This window comes from Bubalus kerabau, chromosome 4 (genome assembly GCF_029407905.1).
Source record: "Bubalus kerabau isolate K-KA32 ecotype Philippines breed swamp buffalo chromosome 4, PCC_UOA_SB_1v2, whole genome shotgun sequence".
Lineage (NCBI taxonomy): Eukaryota > Metazoa > Chordata > Mammalia > Artiodactyla > Bovidae > Bubalus > Bubalus kerabau.
The window spans coordinates 90832593-90860195 of record NC_073627.1 but is presented as its reverse complement, the minus strand read 5'-3'; the positions used below and the strand labels follow the sequence as shown (position 1 = coordinate 90860195).

General features: G+C 45.4%; 1 protein-coding gene and 1 long non-coding RNA gene across 2 annotated transcripts in view; one reads left to right on the top strand and one right to left on the bottom strand.

The window, feature by feature from the left end:
• The window catches only part of ADAMTSL1 (ADAMTS like 1), a 1145195-nt gene extending 1130659 nt beyond the window's left edge, over positions 1-14536 (top strand). Inside the window, exons 30-32 of the mRNA XM_055577966.1 lie at positions 9856-9965; positions 10739-10959; positions 12587-14536. Coding sequence (XP_055433941.1) covers positions 9856-9965; positions 10739-10959; positions 12587-12693 — 438 coding nt within the window. The 3' untranslated portion in view covers positions 12694-14536. The remainder of the gene's footprint in view (positions 1-9855; positions 9966-10738; positions 10960-12586) is intronic.
• LOC129649969 (uncharacterized) lies at positions 2308-19715 on the bottom strand. Its single transcript, XR_008713482.1, has 5 exons — positions 18562-19715; positions 17731-17776; positions 9122-9195; positions 4891-5083; positions 2308-2933 (listed from the first exon to the last, which is right to left on the bottom strand). It is a non-coding gene; the product is annotated as an uncharacterized LOC129649969 (long non-coding RNA).
• Positions 19716-27603: the final 7888 nt, after the last annotated feature.

Below are 27603 nucleotides of genomic sequence, written 5' to 3'. Positions count from 1 at the left end.
TTAATAGTATAATCTTAAGACAGGAAGCCTGATTCCTCCAACTATTTTTCCTTTCTAAAGACTGCTTCAACTATTCAGGGTCTTTTGTGTCTTCATGCAAATTTTAAGATTTTTTGTTCTAGTTTTCTGAAAAATGCCATTGCAATGTAATTTGATAGGGACTGCATTGAATCTTAGCAGATTGCCTTGTAGATCTGCAAACAGTGACAGTCTTATTTCATTTCCTATTTGAATTCATTTCTTTTTCTTCTCTGATTGCCATGGCTAGACTTCAAAAACCATGTTGAATGTAAGTGCCAAGAGTGGACATCCTTGCCTTCTTTGTGACAGTTTTTTGAAACTGTCACTGTTTGTAGGTAACATACTATACACAGAAAATCCTAAAGATGTCACCAGAAAAGTACTAGAGCTAATCAATGAATTTAGTAAAGCTGCAGAATACAAAATTCCTATACACTAACAACAAAAAATCAGAGAAATTAAGGAAACAATCCTATTCACTATTGCAAGTCAAAGAATAAAATACTTAGTAATAAACCTACCTACAGAGACAAAAGACTTGTATGCAGAAAACTATAAAAAAAAAAAAAGATGAAAACTATAAGAAAAATGACACAAATGGAGAGATATAGCATGTTCTTAGATGGAAAAATCAATATTGTGAAAATGACTATACTACCCGAAGCAATCTACAGATTCAATGTAACCCCTATCAAATTACCACTGGCATTTTTCACAGAACTAGAACAAAAAATTTTTTACAGTGTATATGCAAACACAAAAGACCTCGAATAGTCAAAGCAGTCTTAAAAATAAAAACAGAGCTGGAGGAATCAAGCTCCCTGACTTCACACTACACTACAAAGCTACAGTAATAAGAGAGCATGGTACTGGCACAAAAACAGAAATGTAGATCAATGGAACACGATAGAAAGCCCAAAGATAAACCCAAGCACCCAAGGGCACCTTACTTTTGACAAAGGAGGCAAGAATATACAGTGGAGACAAGACAGCTTCTTCAATAAGTGGTGCTGGGAAAACCAGACAGCTACATGTGAAAAAATAAAACTAGAACACTTCCTAACACCATACACAAAAGTAAACTCAAACTGGCCTAAAGACCTAAATGTAGGCCAGAAACTATAAAACTCTTAAAGGAAAACATAGCTAGAATACTTTCTGACCACCTTCTAGAGTAATGAAAATAAACAAATGAGACCTAATTAAACAAGACAAAAAAACAACCCTCAGAATGGGAGAAAATACTTGCAAATGGAGCAACTGATAAAGGATTAATCTCCACAATATACAAGCAGCTCAGTATCACAAAAACAAACAACCTGATCAAAAAATGGACAGAAGACCTAAATAGACATTTCTCCAAAGAAGACATACAGATGGCCAACAAACACAAGAAAAGAGTATCAGCATTGCTAGCTATTAGAGAAATGCAAATCAAAACAATGAGATCTCACCTCACACCGGTCAGAATGGCCATCATCAAAAAAATCTATGAACAATAAATGCTGGAGAAGGTGTGGCAAAAAGGGAACCCTCTTGCTGGGAATGTAAATTGATACAACCACAATGGAGAACAGCATGGCGGTTCCTTGAAAAACTAAAAATAAAACCATATGACCCAGCAATTGCACTACTGGACATACACTCCAAGAAAACCATACTTTGAAGATACATACACCTCAGTGTTCACTGCAGCACTATTTACAATAGCCAGGACATGGAAGCAACCCAAATGACCATCAGTAGAGGAATGGATAAAGAAGATGTGCTACATATATACAATGGAATATTACTCAGCCATTAATATTCTGAGTACAGAATATTACTCTAGAACAAAACTGGGTCATTCGTAGTGATGTGGATGGACCTAGAGTAAGTCAGAAAGAGAAAAACAAATATCATATATTAACGCATATATGGAATTTAGACAAATGGTACTGATGAACCTATTTGCAGGGCAGGAATAGAGAAACGGACATTGTGGACACAGAGAAGGAAGGCGATGGTAAGATGAACTGGGAGAGTAGGACTGACACATAAACACTACCATGTGTAAAACAGCTAGTGAGAAGCTACTGTGTAACCAAGGAGCTCAGCTCAGGGCTCTGACGACCTAGAAGGGTGGGCAGGAGGGAGGGGATATATATGTGTGTGTGTATATCTGATTCACACTTTTGTATAGCAGAAACTAACATGACATTGTAAAGCAATTATACTCCAATTGTAAAAAGTAATAAATAACCAACAGGACCCACTGTATAGCACAGGGAACTCTGTTCAGTGCTCTGTAATAACCTAAATGGGAAAAGAATTTGCAAAAGGATAGATAAATGTATATATATCGCTGAATCACTTTGCTGTACACCTAAAACTAAGACAACATTGTTAATCAATCATGTGAAATATATAGTTGTTGTACAATATTATATACAGTTACAGATGTATAATAGTGATTCACAACTTCCAAAGGCTATACTCCATTGATACTTATCACAAAACACTGGCTATATTCCCTGCATTACACAATATATTCTCATAGCTTATTTTGCATAATAGTTGCTATTTCTAAATTCCCTACCATTTTGTCCCTTTCCCCTTCACTCATCTGACTGGTAATCAGTACTTTGCTCTGTAAATCTGTAAGTCTGTTTCTTTTTTGCTATATTCACTAGTTTCTTATATTTTTCAGATTCCACATATGAGTAATATCATACAGTATTCATCTTTCTCTGACTTATTTCACTTAGCACAATACCCTCCAAGTCCATCTCTATTGTTTTATTGCTTCAAATCATTTGTCTTGATGTGGATCTCTTTGGGTTCATTTTGTGTGGGAATTTCTTCAATTTCAGGAAGTTTTCAGCCACAATTTCACCAAATATATTTGTAACCCTTTCCTCTCTCTTCTCCTTCTGAAAATGAATGAAAACGAAAGTGTTAGTCACTCAGTTGTGTCTGACTCTTTGAGACCACGGACTGTAGCCCACCAGGTTTCTCTGTCCATGGAATTCTCCAGGCAAGAGTACTCGAGTGGGTAGTCACTCCCTTCTCCAGGGATTGAACCTGGGTCTCCCACATTGCAGGCAGATTCTTTACCATCTGAGCCATCAGGGAAGCCCATATCCAATATAAATAAAAATTAATTATTTTTAAAAATAGATAAACAAGAAGCACCTATAGTACAGTACAGGGAGCTATATTCAATATCTTGTAACAACCTATGATGAAAATATGAAAGATATATACAACACATATGAATCATTTTGCTATATACCAGAAGCACAACACTGTAATTTTTAAAATTATATTAAAAAGTGAGTCACTTGTAGATAGATTGCCAATCTGTGCCTTTTGATTGGAGAGGTTTTTTTCCTCCATTTAAAATAATTACTGATAAGGAAGAGCTTACTCTTGCCACTGTTATTTGTTTTAGGTGTCTTATAGCTTCTCCCGCTCATTACTTTCATTACCGCCTGTTTTTGTGTTTAGGTGATGTTTTTGATTCCTTTTTTTTTGGTTGTTGGAATACAGTCTACAAATATTTAATTTGTGGTTGCTCTTGGACTTACATATAACATTCTAAAGTTATAACAATCTAATTTTGATTTATAGCAGCTTCAAGCACACACAAACTATTCCTATAGAACCTTTTTCCCCTTTATGTTAATAATATAAAGGTTACATCTTTATACACTGTATATCAACTGACAGATTTATAATCATTTTTAATGCATTTTGTCATTTAAATCCTATAGAAAATAAAAAGTGTAGTTACACAACAAAAGTATAATACCAATTTTTATATTTCAACATGTATTTATATTTGCTGGCCATGTCATATGGTTTAGAGTTACTGTCTCACATCTTTTCATTTTAACCTAAGGGTTAAATGTATCTCATTTAAGCTTACTGTCAAGTATAGTGGTTAATGAACGCCCGCTGATCTTATTTGGGAAAAATCTTGCATTTACCCTCATTTTGAATGACAGTTGCACTGGATATAGAATTCTAAGTACATAGTTGTTGTTTTTTGTTTTTCTTTCAGCACTTTAAAGATATAACTCTATTACCTTCAGTCTGCAGGCTTTCTGCTGAGAAATCATCTGCTAAGCTTGTTGAGAGGATCTCTTATACCTGATGAGTCTATCTTGTCGATTTCAAAATTCTTTGTAATGTCTCAGGTTTGTAGTTTTCATCAAATTTGGGGATTTTTCAGCAATTATTTCTTCAAATGACTTCTCTGCCTCTTCCTCTCTCTCCTCCTTCTAGGATTCATAGAGATAGATAGATAAAATCTGTATATGTTGGTCCCATTTTCTTCATTTTCCTTCTTTGAGCTCCTAAGACTCAATAACATCAATTGAACTGTTTCCAGGCTTGCTAATTGCTTTTTCAGTCTCCTCAAACCTGCTGTAGAACTCTTCTCGTGAAATTTTCAATTCAGATAAGTATTTTTTAGCTCCATATCTATTTTTATAATTTCTGACTTTGTCAATATCCTCGTTTTGTTCACATAACATTTTTCTGATTTCCTTTCTTTATTCATTTTTTGCTTTAGGTCTCTGAACATGCTTGTGACAGCTGTGTTAAAGGCGCCTTTAATACACGCGATGCTGTTTCTTTAGGGCTGGCTCCGCACTTTCCTTTCTTCCTTGAATGGGCCACGATTTCCTATTTCTTTGATGTGCTTATGACTTATTACAGGAAACTGGGCATGGAGAAAAACAGACATCCCTCCCCGTCTTTGAATACACTTTCTCTGTGCCTGTGTATACCTTCACTGATTAGCTGGGTGTTCTCTGAACCTAGGGATCAGCCTGAGATGAAACCTTAAGGTCTTCTGAGGTCTTTTCTGAGCATAGGTCTTACCTGGGCCTGCTTGTGACTTTCAGAATTCCTCTTTATACAGCTGCTCTTGAACGTCTTAATTTCCAAGATGGTCTCACCTCAGGTTGTCCTCAGGGTCTTAGGTAGTCTGTTGCATGTCTCCATCTGTGATCTCTTGCCCCAAGTGTCCATAGTCCCCTTGCAGCTTTCACACGTAGAGGATGGCACTTGACACCTGAGTTAGAAGAGACAGAGACCAGTCCTTCAAGTAGCCCTCTGATAGGTTAGAACATTGCACACTGCAACTAGGATCTTCTCTGCTCCCTACAGATGGTGGAAGAAAAATGGGCTGCTGCTACTACGTCTAGACCAAAGCTGCCTTGCTGGGGTTTGGGCACTAGAAAAAACAGACATCCCTCCCAGTCTTTGAATACACTTTCTCTGTGCCTATGCACACCTTCCGGAGAAGGCAATGGCACCCCACTCCAGTACTCTTGCCTGGGAAATCCCATGGACGGAGGAGCCTGGTACACTACAGTCCATGGGGCCACTAAGAGTCAGACAGGACTGAGCGACTTCGCTTTCACTTTCATGCATTGGAGAAGGAAATGGCAACCCACTCCAGTGTTCTTGCCTGGAGAATCCCAGGGACGGGGAGCCTGGTGGGCTGCCGTCTATGGGGTTGCACAGAGTCGGACACAACTGACGCAACTTAGCAGCAACAGCAGCATGCACACCTTCACTGACTTCACTGGGTGTTCTCTCAAAACTCTACAATTTTTCCTAGTGTTTTGAAGACGGATTTTTCTTTATTGGATATTTCTAAGTTGCTGTAGGCCCTTAACTTTTTCAGAATTCCTGTAAGATTAGTTTAGCCAGTTTCTGGCAGCTTTTTGATGTTTGTGTGCAAATAAGGACTTAGAGCTACCTACCCTGCCATTTTGCTGACATCCTCACAATCAGGAATTCTTGAAGGAGTGCATCTGTCTAAGAGCCTTATTTCCTCCTCTCTCGTTTGTATCTCTGTTCATTGCTGGTTTGACTTCAGTGCCAACTGCCACATTGAAACAGCCCTTTCCAGGATCACCAGTGCAGCCTATAAGTTCCACTGGATCCTGGCCACTTCTTTGTTCTTTTTGATGCATTTTGATTTTGATACCACTGACCCCCTTTCCTTTCTGGAAACTCCTTTATTGGTCTCTGTGAATACTGGTCTCTTTTTCTCCTCTTCCCGCAGTTTAATTAGTGTCCCTTGAGGTTCTGCCCTAAGCCTTTTCTCCATCTCCTGCTTTCCCTCCCCTTGGGTTATAACTACGTGTGACTCCTAGCTACCACTTGTGTTCTGATGACTTTCAAATGGATAGTGTTCAGTACAGCTCAACTTTTAAGTCACAGATCTATATACCACCTGCTTAATGAACATACATATTTGCATATGTCACAAACATCTCATACAGAACATCTTCAAAACAAATTCTTACCTAGGTTTTCAGTCCTTAAACCTGAGACAGCTGGCTCCCTGTTACTCCTGAGAGTCAAGGCACCACTGAAGCCAAGCGAATCACACTTCCATAGAATCACCTCTCCATTTCCATGGCCTTCATTTTGCTCAGCACAATTTGTTACCCAGATTTCTTTCTCCAGACTTTTCAACTCAATTACTACACTGCTGACAGAATAATCTTTTTAAAGAGTAACTCTGATCATGACACTCCCACCTAAAACCCATTTTAGGTGCCTCCCTTCCCCCACCCCAACAAAGTAGCATTCATAAGAAAATCCAAACTCCTCAGACAGCATACAGTATTTCTCATGATGTGGCACATGTTTTACAGCCACGTTTATAATTCTACCTCTCATATAATTCTCCTGTAAACATTCCAGGGCTGTTTTCACCATCATTCCTTCACACATGCTTTTATGGAACACATTCCCTACCCACGACAGGTGCCTCATAAATTTGTTGGATAAAAAGAGTAAAGTTGAATTATACATGAAGCCAGGTTGTTAGAACTGAGAAGGTGGTCTTAGTTCTACTTCGACTAAAACCAGCATGGTTTTCACAGACTTCAAAGAGATAGGAAAATGAAGGAATAGATCTTTGCGTGACACTATTTCAAAAGAATTTTCTTCTCAAAAACTTACCATTTTCATTCTTACAGGAGAGGAATATGGAGGTTTGGTGGGAATCTATGGTTTGAAGCCAATCCAAACAATATCACCAATGCAAAATTATGAAAAAGATTTTGAGATCAAGCAGTTCCCTATTCTTTTTGTAATGCCATAAGACTTGTTACTGTTTAACAAGAGGTTCATGGACCAATAATATTGGCATCACCTGAGAGCTTTTAGAAATTCAGCATGGGTGAATAAAAAGATGTGTGAACAGAATGAGAAATTCAACAAAATGATGGAAAATACAAGAAGGTACCAAATAGAAGTCACAGAGCTGAAGAACACATTAACTACACCTCTAATGTAGACTAGACAAAGCAAAGAAAGGATCAATGTGAAGTCAGGGCAGTAGAACTCATCCAATCAGAGCAGGAAAGAAAGTAAGTTAAGCTAGATTAAAGGGCTTGCATTATGTAGGTCCCAGAAAAAAAGGAGCAGAAACCCTGTTTTAAGATATAATACTGAAAAATTTCTAAACCTGGGGAAAGAAACAGACACCCAGGTCAGGAAACCCACGGGGTTCTAAGTAAAAATGAAGGCAAAGCAATCAGAACTAGTTCCACAAACATATGGCCAATTAATTTACAACAACGGAGCCAAGAACATACAATGGGGAAAGGACAGCCTCTTCAATAAATGTAGTTTGGAAAACTGGACCACTACCTTACACCATGTTCAGAAATTAACTAAAAATGGAGCAAAGACTTGAATATAAGGCCTGAAACCATAAAGCTCCTAGAAGAAAACATAGGTGGTACGCTTCTTGACATCAGTGTTGGTGCTGCTTTTTTAAAATCTGACCCCAAAATCAAAAGTAACAAAAGCAAAAGTGAAACTACATCATACTTGAAAGGAAATATCAATGAAATGAGAAGATAACCTACTAAATGAGAAAACAGTCACATATCATATATCCAATAGGGTTTAATATCCAAAATATATAAAGAACTAATATAATTCAATAGCAAATTTTTTTTCCATTTTAAATACACAGAAGATTTGAACATACATTTTTTCAAAGACATACACATGGCCAAAAGGTACATTAAAAGGTGCTCAACATCAATTATCAGAGAAATACTAATCAGAAACACACTGAGATACGGCTTCATACCTGTCAAAATGGTTATTATTGAAAAGCCAAGAAGTAACAAGTGTTGGTGAGGATGTGGGAAAAAGGGAGGCCTCCTACACTGTTGGTGAGAATGTAAACTGGGGCAGCCACTATGAAAAACAATACGAAGATTCCTCAAAGGATTAAAACTACCATGTGATTCAGCAATTCCACTCCTGGGTATTTACCTAAAGAAAATGAAAATGCTAAGTTGAAAATGTATCTCCACCTTCATGTTTTACTGCAGCATAATTTACAACAGCCAACATATAGAAACAACCTACGCATCCATTGTTGGCTGAATGGATAAAGACAACGTAGTATGTGTGTGTATGCGTATGTGTGTACACACACATGTTCTTTATACACACACACACACACACACAATGGAATTTTATTCAGCTATAAAAAAGACTAAAATCTTGCCATTTGCAACAATATGGATGGACCTCAAGGGCATGCTAAGTTAAATAAGTTATACAGAGAAAGATTGGAGTAGGAAATGGCAACCCACTCCTGTATTCTTGCCTGGAAGATCCCATGGACAGAGGAGCCTGGTGGGCTACAGTCCATGGAGTCACAAAAATTACATGATGGCGCACACACACACACACACAAAGATAAATACCATATACTCTCTCTTATATGTGGAATATAGTTTTTAAAAAAAGCAAGCTCACAGATGAGAACAGATTGGCGGTTGCCAGAGGCAGGGTGTGGAGTGTGGAAATAACAGCTGAGGAGGCCAAAGACTAAAAAGGAAAAATAAAATTTAAAATAAAACAGGATTTCCGCTTGTAATTTTAAGGGTTAACAGCTCCCCTGTGAATCCCTAGGAGTCCAGATACTTTCAAGTTAAGAGCCTTCGTTCTAAAATGACCTCCAAGGGGTATCTGTCCCCTTACCCTATTCAAATAGCAGATGTTGGCTAAGGGCCTGCTGCTTTCTCATTGTACAGACATCACTGTTGGTGGGAATATTTACCATGATAGGCTGGCTCTGCCAATCCTGGGAAAAGCTTAACCATCTCCATTTTGTTCAGCCACTTTTGGTTTATCCTGGAGGAAATGAAACCAGAGAAAGGAAAGAAATGATCATTACTCTAATGAATTCAACAAGTATAAACCAGATCACCCTCTGGACTGGAGGAGGGAAGGGGGTCTTGTCTAGAGGTCTTCAGCTCTCAAGTTTACCACCACACCCCTAGCACACTGTGTCAAGTCAGCTGGCACACGGTTCACCTGGGAGGCAGCTGACATCTCTGACCGCCTCCACACTACCATTAGCCATCTGCTCAGTGGTAAAGAATCCATCTGCCAATGCAGGAGACAAAGGTTCAATCCCTAGGTTGGGAAGATTCCCTGGAGGAGGAAATGGCAACCCACTCCAGAATTCTGGCTTGGGAAATCCAATGGACAGAGGATCTTGGTGGGCTACAGTCTATGGGGTCACAAAAGAGGCAGACATGACTTAGCAACTAAACAGCAACAACAATGCGAGAATGCTCACAGGATTCAGCAGAGCTAACCATCCCATTGTGGCACTAGGAAAAGGAAATGTGATGGATAACCTTTAAATTGGCCTAGAGAGAGGCAAAATCAGTGATCTGACCGCCTCGAACAAGCACCTGCACAGGGGTCTCTTGCCCCACGCAGCCTGGGCATGGCGGCCTGTCCCATGGCTGGCTAACATGTATGTCACCTTTTTCTGCTTCCCAGTGCAATGGGCCTTGCATCGGGCCTCGCCTTGCTGTGCAGCACAGACAAGTCTTCTGCCAGACGCTGGATGGCATCACCTTATCATCAGAGCAGTGCAGCGCCCTTCCGAGGTAAGAGAAAGCCACGGGCCAGCCTTCCCCAGCCCTTGTGTCAACAGCGCGGAAAGATGGCGGTGAGTGAGCACGTCTCCTCCAACCTCCCACAGCGGTCAGAAACCCTTTCACCTCCACCCTCTCCAGACCACTGGACTCCAAAAGGTAGACAGCTCGGGGTGGCCTCATGCTTACTGAATGGACCAGGCTGGGCTTTCCTTGTTCGGAGATGAGAGCACAGAGGGTGCTGTTCTTCTGAGGAGAACAGCTGGCACAAGAGACTGGCTCTGGCCCCAGGGTGGACAGGAGGTCAGGTCCACAAAGGGGGCACCAGAGCCCAAGGGCTCCACCAGCCTCTCCCTCTTGTCTACTTCCCTTTAGAAGTTACACTGAGCCCCTTGTCTCCAGGTCTCTGCCTACCATTCCTACCCAGCCCCCAGCCCCTCTCCTCCTTCCTTCCCTGGGGGTGAGGGTTTATCACCCCCGCCCCTAAGGTCCCAGGCCCTGAATACAGCTCTGCCAGCCCCCAGCCTGGTGGAGCTCATTCTCAGATCATGCAGTGACAGAGACGCTGTAGAGATGAGCAGACAGAGGCCCAGTTAGAGGAAGGGGTCTTCTGAGACCCTGCAGCCATTCAGGAAAAGAGATCAGAACCCAGGGCTGGCAGCACTGGGAGTTCTTGATAGACACCTGAGTCTCAGGTTTACAGCAGTGTGTTCACATCTGCCTCCCCTGATCCGGCCCCCAGAGGCGCAGACCCTAACCCTGCCACTCCCACTCCCCTGGCACAGGCCTGTGAGCACCCAGAACTGCTGGTCAGAAGCCTGCAACGTGCACTGGAGGGTCAGCCTGTGGACCCTGTGCACGGCGACCTGTGGCAACTACGGTTTCCAGTCCCGGCGCGTGGAGTGCGTGCACGCCCGCACCAACAAGGCAGTGCCCGACCACCTGTGCTCCTGGGGACCTCGGCCAGCCAACTGGCAGCGCTGCAACATCACCCCCTGCGAAAACAGTATGTTCCAACCCCACAGAGCCGTCTGCAAACTCCCCACCAGGCGTCGGGTGCAGCGGGCAGTCCCAGGGACGGAGCCTGAACACAGGGCCGTAGTCCCACCTTCCCAGGGATCCTGAGCCAGGGCTGGAGTCAGGTATTTTCAGAGGGGTGCACGCAGGCAAACAAAGATGTGTGTGAGGATGTGTATACATGTGTCTAGGCCACAGAAGATGGCTGGGTGTGGCCCAAGGGCTCCATACTGGCCCCTGAGAGAGCCCGGTGCATTTGGCTAAGCGCTGGATGAAATCATCCTCCGGCTCACCTACAGTAGTTTGGCTGCGGTACTCCCCTGGTGGCTTAGACAGTAAAGAGTCTGCCTGCAATGCTGGAGACCTGGGTTCCATCCCTGGGTCAGAAAGATCCCCTGAAGAAGCGGACGACAACCCATCCAGTCTTATTGCCTGGAAAGTTCCATGGACAGAGGAGCCTGGGGCCTGGCAGGCTATAGTCCATGGAGTCACAAAGAGTTGGACACGACTGAGTGACTAATACACACACACACACACACACACACTCAGTGGCTCTTGGGGAGAAAGCACTGTTTATACCTAAGCAGCAAACAGAGCTGCTTTCGCTCAGCCGACACTGCAGCCCTTGCGGTCTGCTGCCCACAGAACAAGGACCTGATGACCGCACCCTCCTTCCGCACCCTGGGTATGCAGGAGCCATACCCAGGGTCTGATAGTCATCCCTCCCTCAAGTCTAGAGCCTCCTCCTGAGCCCAGCACCACATTTGTATCCCAGTTGGGTGGGGACCTATTTTTTCTTCCTTTGGACCCAAAATACATCAGAGATGCTTCCTCCCGGGGACAAAGCATGAGGCAAAGAATAGGAAAATTTTAAGTCTTGCTGTGCAGTTTCTCATCAGTCAGGGCCTCACTGAGTCTTAGATTCCCCATGCTGAAGAGATATCCTCTAGACAGACAGTCCCGCTGCTGCTTCTACACAAGCAGGTATTGCCTGACCCATCTTTGCTGGCTCCCACACTCAGGACCACTGTTTTCCATGAAAATAGTTGAGACTTACCACATTAACCACTGATGTGCGCAGCCCCAGTCCACGTCAGTACTGAAGAACCATGAAGCCTGTGCCGGTACTGAACTAGGACGCCAGTGTAGGGAAAGAGTAGAGAGGTTGGCGGGAGATTACAGCAACCAAAGCTTCACAGGGAAGGGAAGAGTCACAGTTCAGGGGATGAGGCCACCACAGGCAGGCCTCACTTGCATGCCCCCCCTCCCCGGCACCCTGAAGTGCAGCAGAGCTTAGTCCTTCTGGGAACCATCTCGAGGAGGAAGAGCTTCAGGTACGCAAATGCCATGGGAAAAGGGCACCTTGCCTAGGAGGTGAGGCAGTCCCGACCACCCTCAGGAAGGAAGGGGGCCGTCAGAAAGGCCCAGAGCCCCAGCATTCGGCGCCCAGCTGCACCTGGGGAACAGATGGCCAAGCTCCACCAGAGCAAGGCCAGTTCAGAGGTGCTGGACAGCGGTGGCCCTTCCAGCACAAGAGTCTGAGCCCAGAAGGCACCTGGTAGCCACAGACATGACTGAGTCTGTGTTTCACATCTCCTTTCTGTCCCCTTTCCCAGCGGAATGCAGAGACACCACCAGGTACTGTGAGAAGGTGAAACAGCTGAAACTCTGCCAACTCAACCAGTTCCAATCTCGCTGCTGTGGAACCTGCGCCAAAGCATGAAGACAGGGCGAGGCGAGAACACTACCCTGGCCGCACAGAGGACTCATGCAACCACCTTGGACAGAACTTAAGCTTTCTTCATTTTATTTATTTATTTGCCCCTCCCCACCCCTAGACACACAACCCTCTTCGACCTCCTTCCTTGCCCCCTCCCCAGATGTGATGCCCCCAGCATGTCTGCTCTCAGTTGGCTGGAGGACAGAATGAGGGGACAGGACAAGGACGGAGGTCTGAGGAGGCTGCAGAGCAGAATGGGCCAGCCAGCAGAGCCCCCTGGCCAGCCGGCTCCCTCCCAACCTGGGTCCCAGAGAGACCCAGGAAGAGGCCAGCGTAGCCCTCGGGACAGCAGGGAGCCAGAGCCAACAGCAGACGAGAGAGAGGGGCAGAAGGGTAGGCGCCTGAGAGTTTGTAAAGCATTGGTGCTGACTCTGGACAACCAAGGTGTCTGTCCTGGCCAGGGATGGTCAAGACCGGGGAGGGGCAACACCAGCCATGCTAAAGACCCAGCCCAGAACTCAGCTCTTCGGGGTGGTGGTGGGGGGTCAGAGCAACAAGAACTCAAAACACTGTAGGGGTGAAGGGAAGCCAATCCAAGTAGCTGAAGTGCACGGTGATGCAGAAAATGAAGTAGGGAGGGCAGGGACAGAAGCACAAAGAAAGCAGTGTGCGCTCCTGAGGGAGGGGCAGCAGGGAATAAGCAGGCAGCTGCTGAGGTTCTGAACCCCAAGCCCCCATGCCTGGTGGACCTCTGCGGGGTCAGGGGAGGCTATGGGGCTCAGAGCTCTTCTGCCCTTGGGCCCAGGCTGCATGCAGGAGCCATGCCCTCCCTAGGGTGGAGAGGAGTCCCCGAGGCGGCTCAGTGAAACTTCTGCCCATACCCCAAGGGCAAAGCTGGCGAGACAGCAGGGCCTAGCTGTGCAGTCATGCCACCCCTGGCGTCTCTAAATCAAGAGTCCCCCAGCCTGGAACTAACTGCTGACACAGGCCAAGGTGTTTTGATCATGAATAGACTGGGTTTCCTACCTATAAGGTTTTTAATGCTTCACTGAAGGGCCAGGGACTAGGGTCAACTTGTCAAAAACCAAGCCATTAATCAACTTGTCAGAGCATCCATTAGGTCAGAGCAACCACTTCCTTCCAGAGCTGACCAGGTAATGGGTGGGACCACAGCCCCATGACAGCTGTCCCTGTATTCAGACAAGAGGTGTGGGTGGGGCCAAGGGGCACTGCAGCAAAGCCGAAGAGTAACTAAAGCTGCCCAGAAGGTCCTTGAAGGCCTTTCAACCATACCCTCCATACAGTGAAATATGATATACTCTATCAGAATTAATATACCTCGGTTTTGCTAATTCAGTGTGGGCAAAGCAGCATCCACACCCCACAACCCAGTCATGCCATCAGCTATGGTAGAGAGGCTATAGTAGCAAGTCAAGTGGCAAAACTGAAAATCTGGGACATTTTGGCAAATTGCTCATTCAGCAGAGTGGTTTGGGGCGAGTGATTTTGGTCTGCCCCCCACCACAATGGCCACCATTTAGTGGCAGCTAGAGCAGAGCAGGGTGGCCAGAGTCACTCACCCCTCACACAGACTGCCCCGCACCACATATACAGACTCGCAAAATGCCACTCACCTCAGAGGCCACCACTGACATCAGGGCTTTTTCCAGCCAGCCTGGAAACAAAAGTTGGGGTGGGGGGAAGACATTATGCTTGTGTCCTCCTCAGGTGAGCTGTGGACAGTTAAGGTGGTTTCCTCACCACAGTAATGGGCTCTGAGAAATCATGTTAGTTACTAAAAAATCAGTGTAATTTTTATTTAAAATAAAAGAGAATGTTTTCTATGTCTGTATATCTTTTGTGAATATTTATTAGGATTTCTTGTATAAAAAAGTGCAATATTAATAATTGTACATTGTCTTCCAGAAAAAAAAATACAATATTTGGGGGACTTTTTATTAACTTCCTGCAGTTGTGTTCCTGTAAACTCAGTGGCGATTATTGTATTGTTCCTATTTTTAGAAGAAGCTGATGTCTAACTCTGGATCCACCCACTGTGTACAGAATACATTGTAATAGTCGGCACGGGATGATGGGGCAATAAGAGGGGATTCGTTTGTGACACAACAGTCATGCACGGCATGCAGAAGACAGATTCCATACTGGTACTAATGCGGCTGGTTCTTTCTAGTTCAACAGCTCTGGAAACCCGGTGGCCAGTATTTACTACTCCTGAGCAGCGGAGGTCCTCTAGCTTGTCCACGTGTCAGGCTGTAGCAGGTGAAGACGGCCTTCAGAGCGAGCCCGGAGGACCGAGGTGTGGGGTGGGAAACAGCGTCCTCCTTGCATGAGATGAATGTACATGTACTGTCTGTTCTGTGAATCGTGACTCGGCAGCACCACAAGATCATTAGGGCTGCTGAAGAATGTGGGAGGAGCCACCTCCTCCTCTAAAACACAAAACTGTATTTATATATTTTTTTTTTTGTACAGATAATACAGCTTATTTATTTAAATCTTGTCATCCGAGTCTCTGTTAAGCTCAGCCTTCCTATCTTGTTGTGGGCAGGAGGGGAGGGGGTGAGGCTGGTTCCCAGCCACTAATGTGAGTTTGGCCAAAATGGAAGAATTGCCGTTTTCGGCTTTGCCTAGAAAGCTGGGGGGCCCATGCCTGGAAGAGTTAGTCCTGTAAGTGAACCCAGAGGAGCTAAATATCCACAAATTGAGACGAGTGCTGCCTTTCACAATCAGCTCATTTACAGCCCTGTGGATAGGTATACCTCAGAGAGATTTAGGATTTTGTTCCAGACCACTGCAATAAAGCAAATATCACACACAAAAAAAGGAATTCACATGAATTTTTTGGTTTCCCAGTGCATATAAAAGTTATATTTATGCTATCCTGTAGTCTATGAAGTGTTATAATAGCATATCTTTAAAAACAATGTACACAACCTTAATGATAAATCCCTTTTTGCTAGAAAATGCTAAAGATCAGGTGAGCCTTCAGCAAGTCATAGTAGGAACAAAGATCACTGATCACAGAGCACTATAACAAGTAATGATGAAAATTCTGAAACTGTGAGAATTACCAAAATGTAACACAAAGACACAAAGTGAGCAAATGTTTGAAAACTGGTGCCAAGAGGCCTGCTCAGGGTGGGCTTGCCACAGACCTCCAATTCCTAAAACAGAGTATCTGCAAAGCACGACAGAGCAAAACACAACAAAGCATGGTATGCCTGCAGAGGGAAGACGGGAGCCGCAGCACCCTCAGGATGAAGAGCAAGCACAGGCGGCTCTGGGGTGTATGCAGATTCAGGAGCAGGAGCCTCACCCCGGGTCAGGCTTCCTGCCCCCAGGGGTGTGCACAGTGTGTAGTGACTACAGGCCGAAATCCTGGGTGTACACCCTCATCAGGGCTCCCATCTAAAGATCACTACCACATTTCAATCCTCACATGAACCCTATGATTATCTCCACTGACTTATGGGTAGACAGAGGCCCAGAGAAGCCCAAGGTCACCCAGGATTCAAACCTGAGCAGTTTGGCTTTTTAGCCAGAGCCCTGCCCTTCCCCATGAGGCCGGCCCTAGCTCCTCTGTGCGAGAGCCGACACATGTGGCCACCCTGGTGCAGGCATCATTCTCTCCTGCTGCTTGGAGGTTGGCAGAAGCCAATGGTGCGACTTTTAATAGAAACGTTGCCTTTGCATCCTCTAAAACCAATGCTCCTGGCATTCGAGGGCTCCTAGCTCCCCCTCTTTTTAAAGCATTTTAATAAAGCTACTAGAGAAAGTGCAAAAGAAAACAAAAGCCTGCTTGTAGAGTTCTCTATAAACAGGCTCTGGTGAAAGGGCAGCGTGTCCCCAGGCCCAGACGATGCCCACACAGGGACCTTTGTGAGAGACACTCCAGGGGACCCCAGCCTGAAAGCCCAGCTCCAGCCTGTTTCAGCCACTCAACCCAGCATGTGACAATCTGTTCTGCAGCATAAAAGTATGCCAGCAAGCTCTTTTTGAAATTCCAATTATTTTCTAAGGAGTTGTGGGTTTCGCTTTAAAGAGAAGACCAATGCTAGCACAACAAATACTCACATACCAGCAACCAAACCAAATGTCCCCCAGAGACCTCCAGGGAGGGTGGGGGAAGGAGAGTCGCCAGAGAGAAAACCTAAGACGGCTCCAAGAGTGGGGAGGGTTCAGACAGAATGTATGGAAAACTTTCCTGCCAAAATCACAAAGCTCAGCAGGGGGAAAAAAAGAGATCCTGACCGAGATGCCACCAACCACAGTGTAAAAGTTTAGAATCTTAACCACGATCAGTCCTGGGATTGTAACTCCTCATGCAAGGGTCCCCTGCTTGGCCTCAGAAGTTTCCATCTTGGACAGCATGAGCTCAGAAAATCTGTGGACCCATCAAGACCAGAATGATCAACAATCATCAGCACTCTCTTGCATCCCAGCTTCCCCACCTTTAAAGGAAGATACCTCACGTGACAGGTTGTTGTAAGGAACAGGTTAATTCTTGAGGAAACAAAAGGGTGCCTAGCCTATCACTGACACATTCATTGAATGTTAACTGCTATTACCATCATCCAAGCTACCTTAGAGAGACGTGGAGATGAAGGGCAGGGCTGGCAGAAGGTTTATTTCACATTACTTCCCACTGTCAGCTTTCAAAGACTCTTGCCTATGTTTTCATTTTGAACTGAGAAAGACATCAGCCATTCCTTCAAAGTTCAATACCAGACAATAGTGTAAACAAGAGAGGTATTAGGGAACCAAGCTCTGTATCGTGGAAGAAAATTTGATCCCTCCATGTAGCAAACTCAATGATCCACCAAAATACTGACAAACTTCCAGAAAAACTTCCCAAGACAGATACGATTTTATAATCCCAATGGACAACCTAGTCTCAATTCAAAATACTCAAATGTGCACATAATTGCCATTTCCTTCAGTTTAAAAAAAATGGAGAGATAGTCATTCATGAGCAAATATACAAGTTGTAAAAGCTAAAATTAAGGATATCTTACTTACCAAGTTGAGGGCCATAGACAGCATGGTATTATCCTCTCACTTCATCCTGCAAATAAGATTAAAGGAAATAATCCAATTTTAGTAATGCTTCTCAGCTAAAATGAGACAAGACAGACCTCAATAACCTATCTGTGAGATACCCCCAAATAGGCAAATTCATCTACAAAGGGCAAGGGAAGACTGAGGTAGAGAGAAGGATCAAGCTTTGGAGAAATAACCCAATGAAAAGCTTGATCTGTTTGGCAAAATAACCCGCAGAAGAATAAATGAGGAAACAAAGCAAGGTGACCCCTTTGGTGTTTTCTGTCTGTGTTCATTTTGTTCCATGAATGAGCTGTGATTTAAGGACTTCAAGATTCAGAGTCAGAATGCATTAAATGTGAGTGAAATCAGGGAAGGTTACGTATCCATGTCCTATACTGCCAATTAGGAAAACATCAGTGTTGATGCAAGCCTTGAAGTAAATAGTGAACAGCTGAATACCCAATGAGTTCTACCAACCCTCTAAGGTTAATCTAAAATTATTGTCTGCCCCTCACATATCCCTCCTGTCCACCTGAAGATGCTTTCACAGGTCACATTTGTGTGAGCTGATGAGCCAAACCTTAGCTTCTTCCTCATAGCACCCCAAGGTTTTCAACTGTTTGTTGCCACCCCCAAAACTGGAAGGCAGGTATTTGCAACCAAGCCTCTGCTAAGAAGAACTGAGCCGCCACCTCCTCCATCAGCGAGAAGTTTACAGCTTCAATCAGATGGATTCTGTGAAGCACCTGGTCCCCATCAACCACGTGTGTCACGCTTCTGATAACACAATATACAGATGTCACTCACCTCTGCGTTTTCCAAAGGCAAAATCCATCTTCAACCGACCATTTCCCAGGCTGCTCCTACAGATGTGGTTTATATATGTATAAACAGAAATCAAATGTGTAGTTTTTATGTGAGTGAAGAGAAAGCAGACAGTGGGGAATGGTTCTCCTGCCGAACATAAATAATGTTTGCTTAAGCAGAATGTTGAGGAGGGCCTGAGAGATCGCACGGTCAGCGTCCAGACCAGAAAGCATGCCTGGGAAACCTGCCCGCCTCTCCAAGGTGACATAAACAGCCCTCCTCCAGGACTCTGTGATGGCCAGGGCTGACCTCGCTCCAAACCCCACAAAGGAGAGTAGACAAGCTGTGAACAATCTAGTTGCCAGGTGAGCAACTCTATGAAAGCCTGAATGGTCAAGGCAGGGAGGCAAAGTGAGTCATGAGCTTGGTTTTCTTCCCTCAATCCCCACCACCATTTTTCAAATTACAATGAAAGAGCCAGGAAATGACTTAGCTGAGGTCAGCTGAAGGATGGTGAAGTTGGTCGTCAGTCATCCAGGTGGCCCGGCCCCACAGCTGGAGCTCAGCACATCACCGTGCCAGACACAAAGCAGGCGCCAAGCTCGTGGGCCAGTCACTCCTGAGCTGCCTTTCTTCGCCTGCACCGGCCCTCCCTACGGTTGCGAAAACAGGCAAGGCCACCAGCTGAGAGCACACCTCCCCGCCCCCGACCTGGACCCTTCTGCATGGTGAAGTTCCTGGGCCCAGCTGGGATGGAAAACCATCGAGCTGTCCATCCAGGCCGAGCAGGCCTCACTCTGCTGGCCCCACCAGGCAGTCCTCTGTCTCTTCTCATCTCATCTCCTTCTCCCTCATCTCTTCCCATTACATACCTTTCCTTTCCCTCAGAGTCTGACCAACTCTGGCTACATACCAGCTCTGTGCCAGGCCCAGGCCGAGCCCTGAAAACACAGAGGTGAAAGCCTCCTCCCTGTCATGAGCCCACAGGAGCTCAGAGTCCAACCAGGAAAGCAGATACATCCCACCACAGATGCCAGTGCATCCTGCTCCTCCACATTTGGGGAATTCTCCAGCCCAGTTTTCTTCTTCATTTGGTTCTTTCCACAGTCAGCAGGCAGGGGTTGCTTTTATTTCTGACTCTCTCCCACTGGGGCTTTTGCAAAGGTATCCTGACTGGACTCCTTAAATCTGTTCTGTCTCCTCCAATTCACTACCCATATAACAGCTAGAACTAATGTAATACTACCTGTAAACACATCAACGTAAACTGATGGCTGTCTGCAAAAGAGACTTAAATCACACCCTAGGGCCAGCTAGCTAATGTTTAATTATCTAATCATAAATCTACTCTCCAAAAGTGACCACAGCAAGCATTTCAAATATTGTTATCTTAATCTGCACCAGAGGGTCTGTTAATTACACAAAGTTCATTAATTACACATCAGTGAAATAAGTTGTATTGGCAGATTGGAAAGGGCACACAAGCACCACAGCCCTTGTATAAACAGTCTAAGTATCCAGTAAACCCAACAGCCTGGAGCTCCAAGTCTACCCACCAATTCCCACCCAACTCTTGCTTGATCTAACCAGAGAAGGTTTTGGCTGATCTTATCTATGAACAAAGCTAGTGGAGGTGATAGAATTCCAGTTGAGCTATTCCAAATCCTGAAAGATGATGCTGTGAAAGTGCTGCACTCAATATGCCAGCAAATTTGGAAAACTCAGCAGTGGCCACAGGACTGGAAAAGGTCAGTTTTCCTTCCAATCCCAAAGAAAGGCAATGCCAAAGAATGCTCAAACTCTCACACAATTGCACTCATCTCACACGCTAGTAAAGTAATGCTCAAAATTCTCCAAGCCAGGCTTCAGCAATATGTGAACCGTGAACTTCCTGATGTGCAAGCTGGTTTTAGAAAAGTCAGAGGAACCAGAGATCAAATTGCCAACATCCGCTGGATCATGGAAAAAGCAAGAGAGTTTCAGAAAAGCATCCATTTCTGCTTTATTGACTATGCCAAAGCCTTTGACTGTGTGGATCACAGTAAACTGTGGAAAATTCTGAAAGAGATGGGAATACCAGACCACCTGATCTGCCTCTTGAGAAATTTGTATGCAGGTCAGGAAGCAACAGTTAGAACTGGACATGGAACAACAGACTGGTTCCAAATAGGAAAAGGAGTATGTCAAGGCTGTATATTGTCACCCTGTTTATTTAACTTATATGCAGAGTACATCATGAGAAACCCTGGACTGGAAGAAACACAAGCTGGAATCAAGATTGCCAGGAGAAATATCAAGAACCTCCGATATGCAGATGACACCACCCTTATGGCAGAAAGTGAAGAGGAACTAAAAAGCCTCTTGCTGAAAGTGAAAGTGGAGAGTGAAAAAGTTGGCTTAAAGCGCAACATTCAGAAAACGAAGATCATGGCATCCGGTCCCATCACTTCATGGGAAATAGATGGGGAAACAATGGAAACAGTGTCAGACTTTATTTTTCTGGGCTCCAAAATCACTGCAGATGGTGACTGCAGCCATGAAATTAAAAGATGCTAAAAAAATAAATAAATAAATAAATAAATAAAAGATGCTTACTCCTTGGAAGGAAAGTTATGACCAACCTAGACAGCATATTCAAAAGCAGAGACATTACTTTGCCAACAAAGGTCCGTCTAGTCAAGGCTATGGTTTTTCCAGTGGTCATGTATGGATGTGAGAGTTGGACTGTGAAGAAGACTGAGCGCTGAAGAAGCGATGCTTTTGAACTGTGGTGTTGGAGAAGACTCTTGAGAGTCCCTTGGACTGCAAGGAGATCCAACCAGTCCATTCTGAAGGAGATCAGCCCTGGGATTTCTTTGGAAGGAATGATGCTAAAGCCGAAACTCCAGTACTTTGGCCACCTCATGCGAAGAGCTGACTCATTGGAAAAGACTCTGATGCTGGGAGGGATTGGGGGCAGGAGGAGAAGGGGACGACAGAGGATGAGATGGCTGGATGGCATCACTGACTCGATGGACGAGTCTGAGTGAACTCCGGGAGTTGGTGATGGACAGGGAGGCCTGGCATGCTGCGATTCATGGGGTCGCAAAGAGTCGGACACGACTGAGGGACTGATCTGATCTGATCTGATCATAAGAACATCCACCTTGGAATAACTGTCAGAGTGCCTAGGGCTGGAACAATAGGACTTATTCAAGTTCACAGAGCACTGGGCCAGTTTGTGGGCATTTTATGCTCGTACCTGATATGCTTCCCTGGTGGCTCAGACGGTTAAGAATCCGCCCGCAATGCGGGCGACCTTGGTTCGATCCCTGGGTTGGGAAGATCCCCTGGAGGCGGGCATGGCAACCCACTCCAGTATTCTTGCCCGGGAAATCCTATGGACAGAGGAGCCAGGCAGGCTACAGTCCATGGGGTCACAGAGTCAGACACAGCTGAGAGACTAACACACAAGCCTAATATCAGAATTTGGTGTGAGATGGTTTCCACTGAAACATACCACCTTAAGAAATGAGGCGGTGTAGGAGGAAACTCAGAGCTCCAGCCTTTTTTTTTTTAAATAATTTTATTTTTAGCGGTGCTGGGCCTTTGTTACTTCACGGGCTTTTCTCTACTTGCAGTGCTCGAGCTTCTCGTTGCAGTGTCTTCTCTTGTTGCAGAGAACTGGCTGTAGGACGTGTGGGCTCAGTAGCTGCAGCTCCCAGGCTCTAGAGCACAGGCTCAACAGTTGTGGAGCTTCGCGGCATGTGGCATCTTCCCAAATCAGGGATCAAACCCGTGTCTCCTGCATTGGCAGGTGGATTTTTTACCACTGAGCCACTAGGGATGCCCTCCAGCTTCTCCTGATGGAGCTCCTATTTTCCCAAGATAACCTAGAAATTATTGGTCAGCCAAATGGCTTAAATTCATTCACCAAGAAATCTCAAAAGACGATTTGGGTTACACCAGTTCTCTGTTCTAAAGCCTTCTACACCTTCCTACTGTTGTCTGGATAAGGAACAGACTCGGTGAAATGCCCCGAGGCACCCTGCAGCAGCCCAGCCTCATCTCTGCGTGACTGACCTCAACTCCCTGGAGACTGCTTGTTCCATCTTCCTTCCCCTTCTCATCTTCCATGAGCCATGGAATGCCAACCACCACAGCCACCACCGCTTACTCTTCATTGTGAGCTGTCTTGGCACCCAGGGCAGGGAAAATATGGAGGCTTTAAGATGTTTGCTTCTTCAAGATTTCCTAATTTTACAGTACTTTCCCCCACTGCCTTGCAGCCAAGGTAGAAAGCTGAGGCTCTCGGTCCTTTGTCAGCCCACAGAGATACAAAGTCAGGGCCAAAGGTAGGAGACCCTGTGTTCACAAAGCATCTCTCCCCCCTCTGCCCCCCTTCTCTTCCCTCGTCACACACATCCGCTTATTTCAGGGCCAAGTTTGGACCTGTGGCTGAAAAAAATGAAATGACGATTATTTACCATACCCCCTCTTCTAAATAGAGTGGCTACCCACAAATGCTTCTTGTTTCACTGAAAAGATGATGATGGGTGAAAATAAAGAAGACTGCAACCAAGAGAAGATGACACTGTGTAACCCTATAAAAGGATGACGAAATCCTGAAAGACAAGATCTGGGTGACTGTGGCTGGAGAGGCTGGGGAAGAGGAGACAGCGGAGCAAAGTGGGACGGTGAGGGGAGTTCCACATCATCAGGATAGTCACAAGCTCCAGGGAGCCATCACCATTCTCCAAGCTGACTCCCATCCTTCTCCTCCTCCCTCACAGCACCCAACACAATTATAATTACCTGTCCAGTCCTGGTGCCTGGGAACTCAGAAGATCTTTCTTTCTGTACTTCAGGAAAGAACCCAATCTCCCTAAAAGTTGTAGGGGAGGAAGGAGGGCAGAAAGAGAACACATTTCTAGAAAACCCTAGGATGCTCCAGTCACCCCTGGGCCATACTGGGTCCACAGTGGTGAGTGGAAGTGCCAGGCCCGCCTGGCTGCAAGGGCCCCACTACACCTCACTGCCCATGTGAATGATGGTCCCGGACTCAGACGTCCCAGCCCAGCCTCCTCGACCTCAGTGGATGGCAGCTCCATCCTTCCAGTCACTCAGATCGAAGGTTCTGGAGTCATGCTTGATTCCCTCTTCATCTCACTCTACCTTCAGTCAGCCACTCCATGTGGTCTACCTTCAGAACGTGCCAGGATGGGCCACTTTTCTCACTGCCCCGAACTCCACCAGCCAGGCATCCTTCTCTAGGTAAGAAGCCCCCTACCAAGCTCTGCAGTTACCCCGGCCCACTGCTGCCCCTCAAAGCATGCGACAGGGTGACCACCGTGACAACTAATAGAAACCTGATCCGGGCACTTCCCAGTTGCAAGTTTAACATTGGCTCGCCTTGGAGTACAAGCCAGATTCCCGGCGGTGGTCTCCGCACTGGCCTGGCACTGGCCTCGGGACCAAAATGTGCTCATGTCAGGGCCTGTGCTCTAGCTATCCCTAAGCAGCCTTCTCTCTTCCTTTGAGACTCTCAAGTCTCCCTTTCTCAGTGAGGCCCACCCCGACTACTCCGTTCAAGACACCCTGGGCCTCCCAGAACTCCCAGGTGCTCTTAATCCTGATAACCTTTTCCTTTTACCATGGCTCTTATCACTTTCTAAGTTACCATACACATGATACTTTATATCATGTGTTTATTATTGCATTTATATTATATATTATACATTACTAGATACACATATATTTGTTGTTGTTTAGTCACTAAGTCGTGTCCAACTCTTTTGCAACCTCCGTGGACTATAGCCTGCCAGACTCCTATGTCCACGGGATTTCCCAGGCAAGAATTCTGAAGTGGGTTGCCATTTTCTTCTCCAGGGAATCTTCCCAACCCAGAGGTTAAGCCCACATCAGCTACACTGGCTGGCAGATTCTCCACCAGCGAGCCGCCACGGAGTCCACGTTAGTTGTACAGTATGTTTTTGTTTGTCTCTCCCCGACTAGACAATAAGCCCCACGAAGGGTAGGATCTGCATCTTCTCTCTTTACTGATTAGCCCAAAACATCTAATAAATATTTCCTGAAGGAATGAATAAATCTATGTATGCGCGTAGGTACAGATGGCAGGAAGAGGAGAAGAGTGGCCATCGCTGTGACAGACAGATGGGGATCCTGTCCGTCTGGTGCTGGAGCTAAGACAGCGGTTGTGGGGCAGAGGGGAGAGGGAGGCGTATCCAGGGAGGGGGGGCACATGTGACGCGACGTGTGGAGGGAGAAGGCAAGGTTCCTGAGCGACCACCCACCAGACCAGGGACTCACTGGACGCAAGCTCGCTGGGAAACTGGAGAACGCCTACAGGCTGCCTGGATGGGTCCCCCGGGGTGCCCCCGGGGCAGGAGGGTGGTGAGAACGGAGCTGACCCAGGAGTCTGGGCAAAGGGCTGCACAAGCACTGTCGCAAGCTCAGGTCAGACGGACCCCTGGGGCAGCCGGGCACGCAGAGCTAGGACGTACAGCCATCACCAGAGCCCAGGACGCCGCCTCCCTTTGAGAGCTCATAACAAAACCAACACAGTAGATGGACCGTATGTTAGCAGATCACAAGATGAAAATATCTTTTTCCTTGGAAAATCCCAAGGGATCTTTTTCTAGAGTCTAAAGTGATTATTTTAGACCGAAAGCTTAAAATACAAAAAATCTCTGCAAATAACCTTTATCTCTGGATGTAATCATTCCTTTTTATATATTTGACTTGTAAAGCAAGCGAGCATCATGTAAAGAAGTCCTATTACAACTTAATCCATATTTTTATATCTGTGTGTGTGGTGTGTCCAGAAGTAATTCGTAAGTCTGAGTGTTAACTCAGTACTAGGCACAGTGAAGAATCACTCATACAGACATAGTTCTATCAACCTTATTCTTTCAGAAGCCACACACCTGCAAACTGAATGCCCCCTTAAACATTCCAGGGGCTTCCCTGGCAGTCCAGTGGCTATGCTTCCTCACTTCCAACACAGGGGAGCATGAATTAGATCCCTGGTGAGGGAACTAAGGTCCCACTCGCTACACAGTGTGGGCAAATAAAAACTTTACATAAAGCATTCCAAATTGTGTTCTTTTCTCTCAACCTCCAGCGTCTCTTGCCTCTATCTAGCTAGCATCCTCCTTCCTCCAAATCCAAGGCATCATTCAAAAACATCTTTGCTGTTCACAAGGTTTGTTTTACAAATGTCATTTCCTCCAATGTCCTGAGCAAGGCTGTGAGTAATTGGACAAGTTGCTTAACCTCTCTGAGCCTCAACTCCCTGCCTGGACAGGAGAATAACAAACACAGAAGGGCTGTGTGTGGATAAAATGAGGTGGTGTGTGCTGGTGCTGTGGGAAATCGACACAAGAGATTCGCACTTACGTCCACTGTCCCATGCGTGAACATTCCCAGGCTCCCTGGGCCTTGAACTTCGCTGTGCCATAACCTCCCATTTATCAAGAAGCCAAACAACCTCAGTGGCTAGTGAGCAGGATGTTTCAGCACTCAGAGCTGACCCCGAGGCCCGGCAGAATCCACTGGGTTTCTGCATCATCAAAAAAAGGTCCAACCACATGTTTATAAGCATGTGTTGTACTACATTCTAAACTTCTTTGAAAAAAAAAAGTGTAATGATCTCTTGGCAGTGTTTCTCCATGTATGCTCCAATGGGTCTTGCACAACAAAAGGACTCTGTTGTCAGAGTTGGAAACTGTTTCCTGCTCAACATCCATCCCTTGGTTCCCTGGAAACCACATCCCAGTTTTCTCTGGGGCAGCCCCCTCACCCCAGCCCTCCTACAGTTCATGTAGTTTGCATGGGATTGACCCCACATGTGTATACACTGCTCAGTCCAGGGATGTCTGGGTGATCCTAGCCCAGAGAATGAGTATTTTCCATCTCCCTGGCCAGGGCCATCAGTTCAGGGAACAGCATGAGACTCAGCCAAGCAAGAGAGACTCAATTCAGGGAAGTTTACTAGAACCACTGGAAAGGAGAAGCACTTTAGCTAAAAGGATGCTGTAAACTCACAATTGCTGGAAACTACCATGTAGAAAGGGCCTCTGCCTGAGAAGGCAATGCAGAGGAAAAGAACGCTCCTATGACAGCATTCAAGCCCCTGGAGCCAGCTATGCCTGAAGGCCACAGACAAAGCTCTAGACTGCTCAACCGCCTGAACCAACAAATACTCTTTTTTAGTTTGAGTACTTGTAATTACAAGAATGCTAATTCATGGCCTGGAATATACAAAGTTAAACACGGTGCCTTTACTATAGAAAGTGAAAGAAAGTGAAAGTGAAGTCATTCAGTCGTGTCAGACTCTTTGCGACTCCATGGACTATAGCCTGCAGGCTTCTCCATCCATGGGATTTTCCAGGCACGAGTACTGGAGTGGGGTGCCATTTATAGGGCTTCACAAAGACTTCAAAGGATCAAAACGCATCATGCATCTCCAACAGGAGGATATAATAGGCAGCCTCTCCCTGATCTACATGTCCAATGAACATATTTGAAGACCATATCCCAGGGCTGGTATTCCACAGAAAAGACATTGGGCTGACACATATTACCTGTAGGTTAACCTTATATTAAAATACTCCAAATCCCCATTCCCTTTTATTCTGAGACAAACGGGAATTTATTTTTTGAACACTGTTGATGCATTTACCCAGACTTTTAAAATGTGTATGATTTTTTCTTCTTTTTACTAAATTGGGGTCATATGCACAAACTGTGGTGTATTTTCCAGACTCAATAAAATATGTATGCACATACGTGTGTGTGTGTGTGTGTGTTATACTGGGATGATTCATGAGCTGCCATGCTTTTGAATACTGCATTTTTTAAGTCTTTTTTTTTTTTTTTTGGCCTCTAGTCCCAGTGCCAAGCTATTAGTTGTCTGTGCTTTCTGTTCTAAATGTGTCATACTAGCAGCAGTCTTTCTCACTCTTCTGTGGGCTAGTAAACAGGGAAAAAACTCATTGGAAGTCTGTGTTTTTTGTTTGTTTTTTTTTTAAAGTGGAGGAG